The sequence below is a fragment of the Poeciliopsis prolifica genome, unplaced genomic scaffold (genome assembly GCF_027474105.1).
Source record: "Poeciliopsis prolifica strain line A6 unplaced genomic scaffold, Auburn_PproV2 SCAFFOLD075, whole genome shotgun sequence".
Classification (NCBI taxonomy): domain Eukaryota; kingdom Metazoa; phylum Chordata; class Actinopteri; order Cyprinodontiformes; family Poeciliidae; genus Poeciliopsis; species Poeciliopsis prolifica.
This window is the reverse complement of record NW_026562450.1, coordinates 917,096-936,028: the sequence shown is the minus strand read 5'-3', so window position 1 is coordinate 936,028 and position 18,933 is coordinate 917,096. Positions and strand designations below refer to the sequence as shown.

The 18,933-nt window shown below is 42.2% G+C and overlaps 1 protein-coding gene across 3 annotated transcripts in view; it reads left to right on the top strand.

Moving 5' to 3' along the window:
* nhsl2 (NHS-like 2) overlaps positions 1-18,933 on the top strand; it is a 113,672-nt gene that overhangs the window by 45,980 nt on the left and 48,759 nt on the right. The window contains exon 1 of one of the 3 annotated variants that reach the window (XM_055021279.1): positions 1,771-2,581. The exons of 1 other annotated variant lie outside the window; for it this stretch is intronic. In XM_055021279.1, coding sequence (XP_054877254.1) covers positions 2,503-2,581 — 79 coding nt within the window. In that variant the 5' untranslated portion in view covers positions 1,771-2,502. Of the gene's footprint in view, positions 1-1,770; positions 2,582-9,475; positions 9,818-18,933 lie in introns of those variants that run through there. One more of the 3 variants, XM_055021280.1, reaches the window with a different exon arrangement.

The following is an 18,933-nucleotide window of genomic DNA, read 5'->3' as shown; positions in this document are numbered from 1 at the left end:
TCGAGCCAGACATGCATGCTCTTCAGTGTTAGAGGCGCGTTGTTTAGAAGTGAAACAAATGACTCAGCAAATACTTTGACGTCTTTTCAAACTGGAACAGGCGGCTTGAACGCGAGCCAGGCATTTTCTCTGCACTAAGCCTAAACGTGCGATGTTCTTTTCAATTAGGTGATATTGTGTTCATTCAGCACCTTTTGTTTCTGTGTAACAGCTGTTTATTAGGATGTGCGACGAGGCGGAGAGAAGAGGTAGAGGAGTGAGTAAGAGGGCGGGCATTAAAAGGCTGCAGTCCGTTCTCACCGCAATACATCAATGTGTGGATCTAGTTTGCTCTGTTCAAGCGTAGACCAAGTATTTAAACATACATTTAGAACATTTGTACCTAAGTTTAGAAGAGAAAAAGAAATGCATAAAATGGAAAAGCTGACAGAAAAAGCTAAAAATACAATCCAAAAAGTGATGCCAGACTCCAGAATGGGTTATGCAATCATTGAAGTAAACTCAAAGACGGAGGCACAAGAACAAGAATGGCCTCCGGTGCTCTTTACGGTCTGCTCCTGCCAAATGGACATGACTTCCAGAGTCTCTCTCTGTAATGTGTGTGTGAGGTTGTGTCAAACTGCACTGGTGGTGAAGTCACTTTACTTTCAGATTCAATTTTTCAGCCCAAGTTGCATCACTCATCCACATGCAAACGGATTTTCTGTGTGGATGAAAAGCAAAACCTCTTTGGTGTCAACAACGTACAGGATATCCAACATGAGGGGAACCTCAAGACAATGACTTTTTAACCTCAGGCCTGATATTTTAACTCAAGTTCGGAACCGAAGAAGCCATTTGGATGAGAGGCGAAACTTCTTCAGGAAACGAGTGACGAGCTTCCTGTTGAGGAACCCCACTTACCCTGCCAGGGAGACAAGCGTACTTGAAGCGGACCTCTGTGCTCGTTTTATGACCGTGCATTCTTCATTCACATGGAAGTCGCTACTACCAAATTGAGAGGACACCCGAGTAGCTCATCAAACTTGTTGAATCCATTCAGATTGTGGGAAGTGAAGTAATATGTCACGAGAAATGTAGGCAATCAGTATGAGTGACTGTGAACCCCTGACTATGAGAGGACAGTGCGCACAGAGTATGCGCTACTCGCAAAGTACACCTGAGTTTGTAAGGGGCTTCAGGGTCAGATTTATTCAGGATATCTTTCTGGTCATTTGTCCAATGATCTGAAAGATATCGCTATGACACAAACACATCAATCTTTCTCCACAGCTCTATACGCTTGTTTCAACCTTTTATTTGAAGCAGACAAGCATTATTCCTTGTCCAACCACATACTCAAGCGTACTTCACTCAGGAATACTAGTAGTTTACTGTGCAACAGCGAGTAGCAGTCGTAAAAGTCGATCTTTGCGCGAGCGTGTCCGGCGGAGGTTCGGTTCGAGTTCGCGTCGAGTCTGCGCAAAAGTCAACCGTCACAAATGCATACGCATGCTCCCTGTGGCCCGGTGAACTGCTTGGTGGGAAACTGTGTCGCCGTTGAAATGTTTTGTATGCGGCACCGCGCTGATGAGCTCGGGAGTTGGCGCAACCAGTGGCGAGGATGCATGACTGCCACTCTCTGTGCCACAGTAACACCTGTGCAACGGCTGCCTTAATCAAGAAGAAACACAGCTAAGTGCCCAAGTCGCTGCTCATCAAATTTGCTTGTCGAAAGCAAATTTCTACAAGCAAATTTAGGCAAATGTAGGCAGTTGGTGCGCTTGAGTATGAAATCTCAACCGGGAGCCGAGAGTGCGGACAATACGCCAGACTTTGTGGGAGCCTATATGCGTTGTCCAACTTTTTACTTGATGCAGAATAGCTTCATTCCATGTCCAATCGCATCTCAGCCTCAGCACTTTCAGTTTAATCTTTTCTACCAGTTTTTTCCCCATTTCTCCCTCTACTGCCCATCTCTCCTTCTCACAATCCTTTGCTCCTGATTGGCTGATTTCACCCTTTTCTCTTTATGAATTGAACAGCAGTGGCTGAATTCGACTGGCTGGAAGCTAATCAACTCAACTCACATGCTTCCTTCCCCCCCTTCCTCTCTCTCTCTCTCACAGACATTTTCCCATGTTCACCTGCAACCGTCAGAGCATCTCCTGCACAATCCCTCTTTCCCCCTCAACCTTTCACGCTCTCACCGGCATGCAGCCCGCTTTGTCAACAGCTCACGTAGCATCCAAGCTCTCTCTCTCTCTCACACACACACACGCGCATGTAGCTCATCTGCAATCACCCGCCGGGCTCACACACTCATCACAGATCGCGCGCCGTCACACACACTGAGGTCTCTTGTGATGCTGTGACTCTTTCCGTCATCCTCCTCGGTCACACGGCGGCTCGACCCGGGCTCGTCTTTCACTTGCAGACCACAGAGCCTCTCTGTCTGTCTGTCAGTCAGTGTGTGTGTGTGTGTGTGCGCACGCGTGCGTGTGGCGGTGGCATGAAGCGGTGATGTTCTGGGACAGGAAGAATAGTATGGGTAATTCCCAAAGACGGGCCAAAGGAAGACACAGACCCAAATCTGCAACAGGTACTTTAAATCTTGTGCTTTTTTTGAAAAATATGTTTGTGCAATCATTTGCTGTCAGCATCATATTTCTGCCCTGGCGTGCGTCTCACATTCATGCCTTTCCGTTTTTGTGATTGGGGTCATTCTGTGTAATTATACTTTGCATCCATCCCTGTTTTAATCTTTTTCCTAACCCCTGTCTCTCATTTATTCAAACTTACACTTAAATCTCTCCTTTTGTGCTCCTATTTTCACACATGTCATCTTCTTTCCCCACAGCCATACAGTCGGCTTTCCTTCCCGCTTCCTACTCCTGTCCATTCTTCCCCTTTATCAAGTCTTCATTTTCTCACAGATGTCGCCTGTTTTCCAGTCTCAAAGCAAACAATCAATCCCTCATCATTATGGATTATGAACCGTCTCACGGTCCGCTGTTCCACCCATTTCAGCGTTCTCCCACTGTGGATCCCTCCCTCCATTCATGCGCTCGCGCTGGGAAGGCACCACTCATTCTGCATCTGCATATGGAACGGCACTTTTCCATCAAGACCGTTGCTAAATACATTCGTCTCCTGATTTCGTCGCCTCTCTGTCCATAAACTCTGCTATAGTTTCCAGACTCGTGTAGCGTTTCGGCTTCTCGTTGCAGCCGTCCAGCTCACTGTCGCTTTATCCATTGTTTCCACAATCCTACTGTTCTCGTCGTGAAGGACTCTCACCCGGTCCAGTCGCCACTCACCTGCCTCTGGCATGCGGAGTTTTGCTTCGTCTTGGTTGCCAGGATTTGAGTGAAGTAGGTCAATTGGTCGTTTTCCTCTTGGCGTGTGACCAGACTGAGAAACGCTGTGTGAGAGTGTGTAATTGATACGCTTCCGATTCACTATTACTGCAAAGCGCCCTCTCTCTCTGTGGGTTGTGAGTCCTAAGGCTTCACACGTTCTTCGATGCTCTGCCACATCCTGCAGCGTCGTCCATGCTTGAGTGCGTGTACGGACGAGTGTGTGAGATTGCTCTTTAATTATCTCTAAAGGCGAGAGGTTCCTCTGAGAGCGGAAAAATGCCAGATAAAACATTTTTTGGGCAATCTGGAAGGTCAGGACCAAGAGAAGGAACGTACTGCAATGAGAGAAATGGATCAATTTACTCCCCCTGTCCTCCCAAAACTAAGCACGATCCCCTATTGTAGCGCATTCGTGCAGAATGTATGTAAGCTTTAACCCAAACTGACAGCCGCCCATCTGTTTGACCTTGGCTCTAATCAACATCTGAAGGTCATTTGCTGGCCTCAGACAGGCAGGAAACAACCACATCACCGTCACTCAGTGTTCCACTACAATGCGGCTGCATGATTTAGTGCCATGCCGACGACAGAGCAGAGGACGATAGAGGAGTCTGAGGTTTTATTTTTTGTTTTTAGTTTTCGGACCCAAAAAAAAATGACGTCTCTTGCTTTGCAGGTGAAGAGCTTCCCCACACTTTGTGTGTGATGCACACTTGGGAATACCGGTCATGCTGAAAAAGAAGTGGTTTATATGGACATAAAAATCTGGCATAAACTAATTCTCTTGTCTTGTGGCAATAACCTTGGCAGTGTTGTTGTAAAATAGGATTTGGATGAACTGCCAGATGCTGTTGGAAATAATTTAGGTTCTTTTAAAGGGCCAGTATCATGTTTTCTTGGCACATAGTGCCATTTTATAGCACAATCAAGTAACTCTATGTTTCTTTCAGTTGTTATAGAAATACTACTTATATCACATGTGACTTGAAAGAAATGTTACTTTCTCATTGAACGCCTTGAAAATAGGCCTCTGTCTCTTTAAGAAGTTCCTCCTCTTTCTGAAACTCTGCCTTCAGGAAGTCATCACAACATCGCTCCTCATTTTTACCAACATTTCACTGAGAAGGAGCTCATATAGGGAGCTCCGCAGAGTTCCACCAGGTGTTTGCTAATTGCTGCTGACTAGTCTGAAGGAGCCATGTTACAGGGAGGAGTGCTCTATGAGGCAAAAGCTCAGAAACTGCAGCTCCAAGGCGGAGCTAGCTCCACCCAGCCGTTTCGGACAATTGAATGGCTGCTACGGGAGATTAGAGGGTTTCTCAGATGTGTGAAAGAATCACGGCAACACTCCAGGTGTGTTTTTGACGGAGGAATAACATCACAGCATGATGTAAAACTGATATTGCCCTTTTCACAGTCAACCAGAACTGTAACCTGGTTTCACCAGTTTGTAGCGCTCAGGTTTAAGTTTAAACCACTCTTTATTTGTTGGCTTTTTGCAACCCTAACCCACTTAGCGTCAGAATACCACCCTGTAGCGATATCACTGCTGAATTCTGCAGTGACTATGTGAGCCGAGAGAAATCCACATTTGTCTTTGTCATGTTTGGTCCCGATGCGCTCTGTGACCTTCAGCGTCTTCGCAGCGGTTCGTCTGTCAGGCTGGAAATCGCTTTGGCATGTAAAGTATTAACTGGTGACACTTGGATCGTATTCGCCAACGAGTACGTCATACCAAAATGCATTTCAAACATCATTAATTGGAGTTTATCGTGTCGACAATAAATCTAATCTCACTGTGATATGAAATGTGTCAAACGTATGACATTTTTGTGGTATATTGTTCAGCTCAAGAGTCTCATCATGGAGTTTCTGCACTTTGTTAAATATGCAAACGAACCACATTCCCTGTTTTGTGTCTCCAGTGGCCATCATGTCTTTCTTCTGAATTAGTCATCAAAGCCGTCAACCAAACCACAAGGCAACCTGTGGTGATCTGGATAGCATTTCACTGCAGTCATCACTGCGCAAAGCATTTTTATTGAAGTGCGTTTACAGTTTGTAAGAGCTTTGAGGAATGTTTGTAAGAGAAGCTGATAAAAACAGAACTTTTGTTTTACTTCTACACATCCGTCCTCCTGCTTTTTAAATTAAAGGATGGAGAAAAGAACGTTGACTGTCTGTCCTCCCGCATCTTAACATTGCATAAGCAACATAACAGCAGCTGCGTTTCCGGTGCAAGTATCTACATGTCTATGTGCTGCTAATGTTAATAATGCAATTTTGCCATTGCTGTGTGCAATTCTGCTGTGAACTGGAGTCTGCCAGAAAGTCAGGATTGCTCTGAGTTAGCAATGCTAGTGATGGAACTCTCAATGTAGAACGTGCTCTCTCTCAGGTATCTGTCACACTTTTCTCGTACACATCAATTTATCTTAAAATACACACACACGTGCACGCACAAAAACTGATAGACAGACAGTTTCTGTGCTTAATCGTACCTAAAATATTTTTAGCAGGGATGATCTTCCATAGGAGCTAGAGCTAAACCTCCTCATTCAGATATTTTCAAATGGACAGATGATGTCATATTCAGCCTCCTGCAGCAAAGGCGGGAGGGTGGGAGAGAGGGTTGTGTAGCTGGAGATGATGATGATGATGATGGTCCACATAAACCATGAGAGAAACGGAGAGAAAGAGAGAAGAAAAAAGAAAGAGGAAGAGGAATTAGCAGTGTGGGAGCGGGGAATGGGAAGAGATCGGAAACAGAGCCGTGGGAACGTGCGCCGTGGAGGGCCCGCTGTTGCCATGGTAACCATACAGGTGTTAAGGCGGGTCAGCTGACTTCCTGGTCAGCGCTTCGCCAGCAGCCGGCAAAGTGTGAATGCTTTCAGATTGTTCATTCATTAACAGCAGAGAGAGAGAGAGAGAGAGAGAGAGTGTGTGTGTGTGTGTGTGTGTGTGTGTGTGTGTGTGTGTGTGTGTGTGTGTGTGTGTGTGTGTGTGTGTTGCCTGCCGATGTGTCCCCAGCCTGGTGGGCGTGTCGCACTTTGTTTCCTGTGGGAATACCTTGCTTTTATTGGAATGGCAGCGTCCAGCGCGCTACAAATGACGAACTCTTTCCTTCTGCTTCGACTCTTTTTAATCTCTGGGACCACAAGGCGCGAACAACAAAGAAAGAAGACATTCCTCAAGGCTCAATGTCAGAAAAGCAGCCAAGATTGATACCAAGTCTCCATAACAACCATTAGATCATGTCTACATGTCAGCCAGTGTTGTGGGTGCCAAGCAAAAGCCTTTTCTCTCCACTGATCTCCAATGTAAACATGTTGAGTGTACTCAGCTATATTGGGTTTATTATGTAATAAATGAGAGGTGCGTGTGAATTTACATTACACCTGACTGGGAGTAACAGGAAATGCTTTAAAGCAAATTCAGGCAATCATTCTGACAATTTCATTTCACTATTAATAGATCGACAGTTTCAACCCGTGTCCAGAAATGTCAATCGAATTAAACTAATAATATTTTTCATTCAATATGTCAATCGGTAAAAAGTTTTCTGTCTAAGAAAGTCCAGCTAGTTGTGATCAACCCGCTCATTATGCAGCAACCCTATGAATCCAATATGTTATGCATTCTGCATAACATATTATGCAAAATGCATAATATGTTTAAAATAAACTCCGCTAGAAAAACTATACAGTGACTAAAGATACTAGATGAAGAGTCTGAGAAATGTACAAGTGAAAGCATTGCAGAAACACATCTTATCATGTCATTCTGGTGTAGTTTGTAGTGCAAATGTCTTAGCACACTTAAAATAAGACAAAACTAACTCACAAGTCACGTTTTTCGAGCTGTAGGAACTTGTTTTAAGTCAACAATTCTTTAATATTGATGAGAGAGTACTTATCACAAGATATTTCCCCCATGTTATAAGTTAAATAATCTGCAGTTTTCATCAAAATTAAGGAATCGTTTACTGAAAGGAAGCTCCAATATCTGCTTATGTGTTAGTTTTGTCTTATTTCGAGTGTACTAAGATATTGCCCTAGAAAATAGACAGAAAATACTTGGTAAGATTTTGTGTTTTTGCAGTTTTAGGATCATAGGAAAACTGTACATGATGCAGTTTTGTTTATTTGTGCAAAAAGACTTTCTGAAAGTACACGGTCTGGTGCAGTCACTGGTCGGTAGGAGCTATGCTAACGCTCCTTTGTGCATTTAGGATGCAGCAGCCTATCAGCAAAGAAGCATTCGCAAGAGTGATGTCTTGTTACAAGAGTTCTCCCGTCTTTGTCCACCTGCACCGACTTTAAGCTTTATCTCAAGACTCTTACTGTTTTTGCACCTTTATTTTTGTCTGAGTTCCTTCTTTTTCTAAAAGAAATTGCTGCAAGCTCCAATCCTTAGAAATGTCAGCGCTTACTTTTGCTGGGTCACAGCAATAACAGCAGAGCGGGTAACGAGCTTCGAGGAGAAAACTCTAAAAATATTTCTGTCTGGACGAACACGTAACAACCCACGGATCGCTAGAACAACAAAGATGTTTTGTCGTAATGGCTAAAAAAAGAAAAAAGAAAAATCCCCTAGACCTGCTGTGACATCCTTAACTTTCATTGATTAAAAGGATACCAACCGCTGAGCTCCTGTCCTCCTCCACAACCGGCATTGTTCTGCATTGCCGCGCTTCGGACACAGTTTCCTTGGAGCCGCAGACTCATTGGTTACTCTGAGTGCCTTTCTGCTGGGGAACAAATACTGACTTCTTGCTCGTATCAGCTGTTGTTCACACCCATAAAGTGGTACTGTTGCACGGATTTTTTGTGTGTGCATACAGAAAAAGTGCCCCGATTGCCAGTCGCCGCTGTCGTTTTCAGGAAGCCGATGTCAAGGAGTGGAAGGAAAAAAAACCCAAAGTTGGTGACAATAGCTATGTTGGATAAAAACACCCCCCAAAACAACAAAGAAACTGAAAACATTTGGGTTTAGCGATTGACAACATCTACCGTGCTAATATAGTAGCACTGAATACATTCATAAACACAATAATTTCCTACTTGTATGAAACTGTCTGCTGCATTTTATTGGAAACACTTTCAAATGAAACGAGTAGCGGAGGAGCTAACGCCAAGACAGGCCACAGTTATTGGTGACCTGGAGCAGATCCTGCAGGAGCTGAGCGAGTTCTGAACAGAAAACAAAGAAACTATAAGAACGCCGAGATGTAAAAGACAACAACATATGTCACACAATGAATAAAGAAGACTTTCTTTAAAGAATGAACCAGCTGTGGGTGGCTTCAAGTACCTGAAACTCTCAGATTAGTGGCATTTTGCAGTTGTAACCTGAGATTGCCGTTTCAAGAACCGCGACCACGTTCACTACTTCCTGACAACTTCCTGCAGCTCTGACCGACTCTCAACATAGTTTTGGTTTTAGTCTTGTTTTCCCTGTTCACCACATGCATGTTAAGCACGCTGTTTTGCTGCAAAAAGAATTGAAAAAAAAAAAACAGGATTTTGAACTGGAAAATTAAACGCGCACAAAGATTTGTTTATATTCTGCTTATGTAAAAAGAAAAAAAAAAACACACACAATTGTGTGATTCCATTAAATAAGAAATTCAATTAAAATCACACGAGAATAAACTTGTTCATGTTTATCACAAAATAAATTATTAAAAATCATGGCGACGCTCAAGAGCTTTGGATTCAAAACGTTAAAAAAGACGCATAACTTTATGAACTGTGTGATGCTGCGGTGAGGCTCCTGGTGGAGCCAGCTGCATTTCGTCTGGTGGAAATTGCAAACCAAGAAGAAGACTACTTCCTGTCATCTTCTTTGTGGTTTTCGCCAGTAGTAACATCCGGTTGACTTGTGTGATGGGGGTGAGAGGGAATGTTTCCATTACATTTCTGTGAAATAGTTTTATTTCTATACAGCTGAAAATTGGCCTCAAAAATCTTTTATATCGAAAAACTTTTGTTTTTTCTAAATTGTCGTGTGACCGGTTAAGCAAATTTGTTTTGTAATTTCAATTTACGCAATTCAGCAGTTAATGGAAAACAGCTATTATTTTCTCTCTCTCTTGAAAGAATAACAATCACTTTTCCGTACAGCTGAAAGGAAACGAGGAGAGGGGGAAGGTCGTGTGGGATTAGCTGAAGGAGTATGTGGGGTTAAAGCGTCGCAGCCACCAAGAGTTTCCTCCCTTCCTCTTTTTCACAGCGCTGGTAAAAACGAGCTGCTGTCCCCGGTCTCCGCTCGCTCTTTTCCCGCCTCTGTCTCTCTCTCCCAGGACCCTCAGTGAGTCACTGGGTTTTACCTCAGCAGGCAGCGCGCCTCTCTTCCTCCTCTCTTCCTCTTCCTCCTCTTTTCCTCCTTTTCCTCGTTTCTAACATGGATGTCAGCGAGCTGCTCCCAGGAGGAATTTAGGAACTCGAACATGGACTTTTTGTGGACCAGACCGGGTAAGAGACACCAGGGATGCTTTCAAAGACACGTAGGAAAAGTTGGTGCCGGGACACGATTGGGTTCAGCTTCTGGCTGAGGTTAGCGAGGCTAAGGAATGTTCTCCTTGGAGTTAGTGAGTTTGGCGTGGATGTGTCGTATTTCCCTTGATGTGTTTTGGTTTTGTTACTTTTCTGGACGTTATTGGGGGGTAGGAGGGATAACGTCCAGAAATTATTGACACGATTTATTGTCATGTCAATAAATCACAGACAACTGGTTAAACTGAAATGCAAAGCAGAGTTTGTTTTATTTTAAGGAGTAATATATTATGTAACTTTGAATTGGTTGATGATATCTGTCTTTATTTGCTGTAATCTAATGATGTGAAATGTACACGTACATGACAAAAAAACCCTCCAGTTTAAATGTTTAATGGCTTAATTTATTTAGAAGTAATTTAAATTTGTTTTATTTGATGCATTTAATAAGAAAGTGTCTTTGGAGTGGAGAAAGCAATTATTCTTTGTCAAATTGTTGAACCTTTGTAGCCATTTTCACACATTTTATTTGATCTTTTTTACAATATTTACAGAAAATTCAAAACAAAAATGGAACGGATAGCAAATATTTGCTGACATTTGATCATTGCTTCCGCTCTTACGTTGTTTCTTTGACATTCGTTTAGGATTATTTTAAACTAATGTATGGAATAGTCGCCTGCTATGTTTAGCAATCGTTCTCGAATGCTTACTGCTAAGCTTATACCTTTTTTCTCTTTCTTTCTAATGCAAAAATGAAAAGCAGATATTAGTTGGTAAACAAGTGTTTCTATGTCCTCTTTCATTTCCTCCTCCTTGGTTAAACTTGGTAAGTTAGCTTGCAGCAGCAATAAACTAGCTGGCTAACTATTGCCAGCTAGCTGGCAATAGTTAGCTGGTTTGTTTGTCTAGCAAACAAACAAACCATTAGCAGCTAGCATATGTCTTTCTCGTAAATTAGATAACCCAAACTATAACAGTTCTGATAGTTTGGGTTCCCTGCATTTGGTTGATACATGTTTGTTATGATGTAGGTCTTAAATTTCTTTCATAACAGTCTTCAGTCTTAATTCTGAGTTGGTGAAGCCTGCATTTCTCAACATTTCTTCCTCATAAATGGAAAGGAGGGAATGCTCACGGTAGCAGTGAGTTACAGGAGCTCTTTTGTCGCCGTTCCAGTCTGAAGTTGTGCTTCATACTGTAAATATAAACAAAGGGTGAAGGAGACGTCCATCTTTTGTCTATCACCCTCTATTCTTTGTAAGGGGCTGGTGCCTATCCGCAGCTATCATTGAGTGGGAGGCGCACTGTGGACAGGTCGCCAGTATTTCACAGAGCAACACAGAGACACAAACAGGAGATGCAAACACACACACACACACACACACACACACACACACACACACACACACACACACACACACACACACACACACACACACACACACACACACACACACACACTCACTCATATCCAAGGGCAATTTACAGAAATGCAAATCACCCATTCTCTCCATGCAATACTCACATGGGGAAAAAATGCAAACTTCATGTCGAAAGACACCAGGCTGGAATTTGAATGAAAGACCTTCTCGCTGCAAGGTGACAGCGATACGAACTGTACTTCCCCGAAAGTAGATGGGCGGATGGTTTTCACAACTGGGTTGAAATCCTTCCAGATTTTAAATTGATTCGTTTCGGAGTTGTACATGTAATGAGAAAAACTTAAGCTTTTCATCTTGTCATAAATCAGGACCACACATTTGATGTCGTCATGTCTAAATGAGGGTTTGGTAGCTTTAGTGACATTTTACTGTTATGACAGCCAAAGCTAAAAGCCAGTTTCATTTAATTATTACAACAGGGCACAATATTTTATATTCTAATCCCATATTACTCAAACTTAACTCAGAGCCTCAAATCTAATCCATGGGTTGATTTTAACCACTTAGTGTGTTACAAAATCTGCTTGAGTCTTAATGAGATAACCGCCAAGGGATAATAGTATAGAGACAATAATAAAATTGTACAATTATGTTGAACATATAATTGTACAATTTGATGTTTCAAAACTAAATTTGCTTAACAAAAAGAAAAAAAAAATCAATATCAAAATAGCTTAGTTTTTTTGATTAAAGTTTTTGGTTTTGCCAGGATGAGTTAGCTTTTTTCTTGGGTCACATTGAAATCGGCTTATTTTGTAAAACTGCAATGGAAACACGTTTTCCGCATCCTAGTAGTCACGCGTCCAACAATCGGATGTTGCCACTGGCGCTATTCACGAAGAAGAAGATGGCAGGAAGTAGTTGGTGGATGGTTTGTTTTTTAACGACTCGTCGCGTGAAGAAACTCATTCACGTGTGACTTCGATGCCGTTTCTTATTCAAGGAAAACGCCGCGATTATTTTTTCCACATCATCAGAAACATTGACAAAGTTTCGCGTACATCTGTAATGGAAATACAGCGAGTGTGTCATCTCCTTTGAAAGGATCTTTGTCTATTCTACTCTGTGAAACTCTTGGTGCTTGGCCCTTTAAGTTGCTGCTTGGTCAGTGAAGGTTTCCTGTTCAGACTGGCGGGTTGCTGATGCTGCGTTCTGATTGTGGTTTGGAAACAGTTTTGTGCTCAGTTACAGTGGTTACCAAGGCGCTACTTTGATTACATGACACACACACACACACGCGCGCGCGCACGGTTAGTATTTTCAGCTTCAACATTTTACACTGAAGTGTGGAAGCATGAGCCACAACACACACAGTCACAGTCATATGCTAGCAGCGCTCACACTCAGTATTTCTCATGCCCATATTCATTTACACACACACACTCGCATTCATACTGCACTCATTATCTCATGCCGCAAAGTCTTCTGCCCATTAGCTCTTTTGCACAATTGAATCTGAAAATGAAGGGAGACGAAATCAAGCCTCATTGAATTTTTATGCTGATGAGCTGCTAAATGTGGAGGCGCGATTGTCAGAGCAGCCGGTTCAGATGGACGGAGTTGACGGCTCTGAAGGGACGGGGAGCGAAAGCAGACAAAGAGAGATTAAAGACGCACGCGGCTAATATGTGACTTGATCGTTTTTGGCACAAAGGGAACAACTTTGATGGATTACCGAGGTTGAATGACATACAGGTACTGATGCAGGCGCTGCATTAATCTTCATTTGCATCCAAATAAAACTGTGAAGCATACACTGAGTTGAAGTAATGAACATGAAAAGCTCTGAGAATTGGCCAAACTTCCATTAGCTTGTTAAACTTCAACTGCGTCTCAAAGCCTTGAGAGTCTTTTCATTTAGACCTAACCCTTGATTTTCTGCATTCACTCCTGGAGATAGATGCACCTATATTCATTGACAGGTGTATCTAACAAACATTTTTCTAGGTTTGCATCTCAGAGGACAATAAGGTGCTCTTGTAAAGAAACTCCAGACTTATCATGACATTGTACATTATAATAGTTTCATTTATTGGGATCCACATTAGTTTCCCACCAACATGGTCACTAATTTTCCTGATAAACAAAACTATTCATACCACACAATAGGACCATCTTGATGTCAATGTATCTCACAAATTACACACATGAAGCTAGATTTTAAAAATAAGATTGAATAAAAATAACTTCTAACAGTTTTTTTTTTTTTTTTTTTTTTATTAAAGAAAGTTGCTTTTTAAGTCTCTTAGGCAATGCAGTCCAACCCTGAATTACTCTGTTTACAAAGTAACAACAGTTTTTCTGTATTGAGTTCAAGTTATAATCCCATATTTTTCCAGGCTGAAAGGTGTTTTCAGCCAATTTGTATCATTTTTACACCAAGGTTTTCCTGAATTTAATCATTTTCCATTCAATTTTTTTCAAAACTCCATTAAAAAACAAACAAAAACAAAGAACAATTGGTAATTGTTTGAGCTCCCATTCCCGTGTTTTCTTGTGGTGTTTACCATAAATAAAGTGGTGTCAAAAATGTCAATAGAAACGCTGGAGGTTTATACATGTGGCTAATAAAATGTTAGTTGGTTTCCTTATTAAATGTGACCACCTTAGAGGAAAAAAAAAAAAGTCGTGTTCTGCTCCGGTCATGCAAAGACCTTGTGCAAAATGTAGCTTTTCCAGTTTTCCCAATACATTGGCAGTCAAACTGTAAAGAATCAGGGTTAAGCAACCAGTTTTCTTTCCTGCTTTTCAAATGATCACTAATAAAGTAAGCTCTACTTGTTTGAGAAATCCAGAAACGAGGATTAAAGCCTGTGAAAATCCTGCTTTTATTCAGACCTGAAATACACTATTCTAGACTCATTAAGACAGCATAGAAACCCAGATATTGTCACAATGTTGCAAACCAAGCTGATAATCATCACCACTTGTTTATTTTAACTATAGTTTTACTTGGCAGTTCGATGATAAAACAAACAGCTTTAGATTAAGCCTTCATAAAACAGCACAATATTAAGAGCAGGCGATTTGTTCCGAGGCAACAAGGTGATAGTCTCCAGATGCAATGAATTTTCCACTGAAAGCGTAATGTGCAAACAGCAAGGCCAACATCTCTAGAGAAAGCCCCTCAAACCACAGAACATTTGTGCTGCAGAGTCTGCAGTCTGGAATGCTAACATATGCTACTGTGTGGATTTACATCTAAAGCAAATTCCTGCCTTAATGACGGATCTGACCTTTAAACTACTTTTCTTGAAGTATTTTGATTGCATATAGGGTTACGAAACTGAAGAAAAAGCACATCGAGCTTCTCAGTGTATTTACATTCACAATTTTATCACCAGTTTGTTTTGAGCTGTGTGTTAGGATGCGATTAAAGTCTGAGTTCAGCAAAGCAGAAGAGAAATGGACACATTGCGTCTTATTGTTGATCATTTCGATGTGTGTAGAAATTCAACAAACTTTGAATCTCGCAGATTCTTGCATTTCCTTATGCAGAGTTTAAAATGAGCCCTGTAGTATGATGGATTCATCAAAGCCTTTTAAAATTAAGAGTCAGAGGAGGTGGATGGAAAAAAAAACAACTGCATTAATGTTGAAATAGCAGCACACGGCTTGACTTACTGTTTCGGTTGGTCCAAACTTAAAGAAACCAAGAGGATTTTGTGAAGCATCAGGTGAAGTGCGTGTATAATTCATGAAGTGACTTCGCTGCAGATGATTTGTGTTTGCTGGGATGAAGGAGGCAACAATTTATAGTTTGTTACTATTAGAGAATTGGAGCATTTTAATTCTGCCAAAATGTCACATTTGTGTTTATGATTAACTGACCATCTTGGGACAGAATTTACAGAAACTGTGGCCACCTCCAAATGATCAAATTATCATTCAAAAACTTTGCATGCAGAGGCAAGTGACTCTTCATCAGCGTAGACAGAGTGTTGGCATGGAGTACCAACACTCCACTTAGAGGAAAGATTAGTTATTTAGAGTACATAAAGCTTTTTATATCCTTCATTTATGCCTTCTCAGAGTTGTAATGCTTATGCTACTGAAGTTAGTTGACATGTCCAAACAGTCTGTGGAATCCAGACTGCACTCATTCTACAGAGTCCGATGTATAGAAACACGATACTGGATCAGAGTAATTCAAAGCTGCATATCTTCATAACCAAACTTAAAATTAAAAGAAGCTTAAAACGCTCATGTCATGTTAAAGTGAAAGTGGCTTGCCAAGCTTGTCAATTTGCCACTAGCTCATTAGATAATCATGGAGTACCATTGACATTTGTTGGAGCTATCTGTCCGGTGAGTGAAAGGAGAACAGGAAACACATGGAGTGCCGTTTCCTTTGAATTTTCCTCTGAGACAATGGCTGCTGCGTTGGGAAGTTGAACGAATAAGGCTGCACACCCCTTCAAGTCCAGAGGGTATTTAGATTTAGTCATTGTTGGGAGGTCTGCACAACATCAAGGCAAGGAAAGCACAAACATGCTTCTACACTGACGCTTAGTTCTGACTGCAAACTGGGCTGGGAAAAAGACATTTATTTACCATAGGAGGAGTTATGGATGAGCTAGTGTCGGTCACCTTGCACCACTGGAGTTTGCTCTGAGATTGGGGTTATATCTATCCACGTAGGGATGGCAGTGAGCATGCCAGGACAAATTGGAGGGCTTGACGGATGGTGATGTAGGATCTCTGGAGGTTGTAGTCTGTTCTGGCAAATGAGGAAAGCTGCCAAAACGCTGCTTGGTACATTTTCTTTTAGGAGTTTTGATAACGACTCTGCAGGCATTTGAGAATGAAAAAAGGTCTAAATCACTTTTGATTCTGTTATGCAGAAGTTTTTTTCAAGTTTTGTGTAGTTGTTTGGGAATTATCCCAACACAGCCAACAAAGTGTGTCAATTCAACATACATTGAATCAGTCGAGAAAAAAACCCAAAAACCCAGCAATGGAGCTGAGACCACGCTTCTTACATAGCTTAGCGTTGCGCGTCTCATTAGGGCCAAAATAAAAGCAGTCGCTCTGTTTGACAGTCGTTGCCGTTTGCAGCATTAAATATTCAAAGCACAGCAAGTGTTGCAAAGCATGAAACGTTAAAGCGACATCATGTTTTGTGGCTGCACTGAGCAAAAACTACCCCGTAAGTACGAGATGGCAGCTTGTTTGCTGCATGAAGGGGTTTGTGAGTAACACGTCTCGCTGTGTGTTTCGGCAGAGGCAGGATCGGTGGGGAAACATCGACACCCCCCCTCCTTTTCCTGCTCTTGTCTTTTGAATCTTTGATTATGAAACTTGTAGCACGAGGTTTCGCTGACGCGTTTCACCGGGATGGGAGTCGACAGCTGTCCGGTGTGTTTTGCGCTTCCATAGAGGAGAGCTTGCACCATCTGTGTCCAGGTGTAAACATCAGCTGGGACATGTGTATTACTGCAGGGGTCAGTGTGCACATGTTCATGTGTGTGTGTGAGGTACATAAAGGAAGATTGATGGCGTACAGCAGGACGAGTGCACAATCACCTTACCTGATGGGGTCCAACAGTGTCACAGAGGGAGGAACCTTGATAAAGGAAACAGCGGTGGTTTGGGAGGCGAACGTACCAAAGGCCTCGACCTTGACAGAGCTGTGACATCATTTCCTGTCTGGTTGCCGCAGTCTTTTCCTTCTGGGTGATGAAAGGGCACACAGATCTACAGCACAAGCCCCTATTTGTTCAGGTGCAAAAACAGAAGCGCACACAAGTCATGGACAAACTTCCCAACCTCTGCCAGACGATGCTGAGTCAGCTCTGCGGGCGCAGCGCGGTGATGGCGGCATTGTGTTCGTGCGTTATCAATCACCGTGATAGATAATCGGTGTCTGTGCGTGTGTCTGTGCGTGTGTCGTCGTGTGCGCGGTGTCTGCGCGGAGCTCCAAGTTGAATTTACAGCTGCAGCAGGAAAGGCGACACGGGGTCCGTCACAGCGGGACAGATGGGAGCCGGTGGAGCGGGCTGAATTTACAGCCCAGCGTTCTGACCGAGTCTGCAAATACAAAAACAAAGACGAGACAAAGTCCTGGTTTCATGTGCAAAATGCCAGACAGAGGATGAGAGTAGGGTGCAGAAGTTCATGAGATGTAGCTCATTGACCAGTCCTGTCTGTCACGCATCCCACACGACTCACCCTGCGACAGCAACGACAAGATGGTAAAACAGAAGTTACGCTGCTTTCTTGAATGGTGGTCGAAAAACAAAGGCAGTAAAATCGTAATAAAACTACAGAATATGGGCTCTGATTAAACTAAATTCCTTGTGTTGAATCGGAAGTAAAGTACAGCAATTTGACTTTAATTTGAACCTGTTTTGATGTCACACTATGGGTTAAAACAACCCACTGAGCATAACAGACGAAGGTCGGAGTTCTTGTCTGTCAGAGCGATGACATATTTCTCCTTTTCTTTTAAATTCACCAATTAGTTCTTACAAACAAATATTACTTACTAACAAACAGAGGTGTTGACATACGATGTAGCTAATTAGATATGAGAACAAACAGAAACGACAAAAAAATCAACAAAAGATGGAAAAAAAGAGGGTACGAATTAAGAAATGGAATTAACATTTGTGGATTGGTATTTTTTTTGTCCTTTCATCTCGACAGACATTTTCTGAGCTGTCATTATTATTTTCCTGACCTTTTTAACATGCCAGGTGCAGCGTATGGTAATAATAGGTGCCATGGTTGTGTTTTTTTCATTCTAATGTGAGACTGAAAATCCGTTTCTGTGCTTGGTCATTTGTTTAGGGTTATCAGAACAAGCCGCTCATCGATGCTGTCCTCCTGTGCTCTGTGCAGCATCGTAACCCAGCTTTCAGAGCCGTGAAGCCGATCAGTCGGGCTGCCGGTGACCTCGTCTCACCCCGAGCGAGCTCCGATGGTCTCCGAGGAGAGGAAGACTTTTAGAGGGGATCGGAAAGGGATTTTTGTGGTTTGGAGATAAGTGGGGATACAGATAACACTCGCATGTGGGTCGGGCGGCTCGAATCCCAGAATTAAAGACGCTCGAACGCAGCCAGAGGTGCCGCTGCTGAGGATGAGTGACATCAAAGATTTAAGGATCTTGCTCCGGGAGACGACTTTAAACTTGAAGGTCTGACAGCATGAAATCATCTCCTTATGGCTGGGATGGGGGGAGACGGGTGCATTGCCATGGCGAGCTGTTCTCCGTATTAGGTCTGTTTTAAATTTTAGACATTCTGTTTCCTCCTAATATATCAGCAAGCTAACGCAGTCTGGGTTTGGCTGACAGTCCTGTTGAATTTGCATACAAAATTGGCTATTTTAATTAAAGGTACTTAATTGATTTATTACATGTCAAAACTGTTTAATGGTTAGAGGCTACCTCTAATAAGTGGAGTTTTAGCAAATACTGAAGCAGTAAATTAATTGCTGGGACAAAAGTGACCTTGTACTGTCTTACATGTTAGCATGTGAACTAGCCCCAGCAATTAGCAAGAAGCTAAAACGGTTATTTTTACATTAATTTGCAACTTAGACACACAAAAAAAGTATTTAGAATTGAGAATAATTCAGCTTTAATTGCAGGTTTTCTCAAAAGTCCAACCTTTATGTTGAGTACATTTGTAAAGTTTGAGGAAAGAA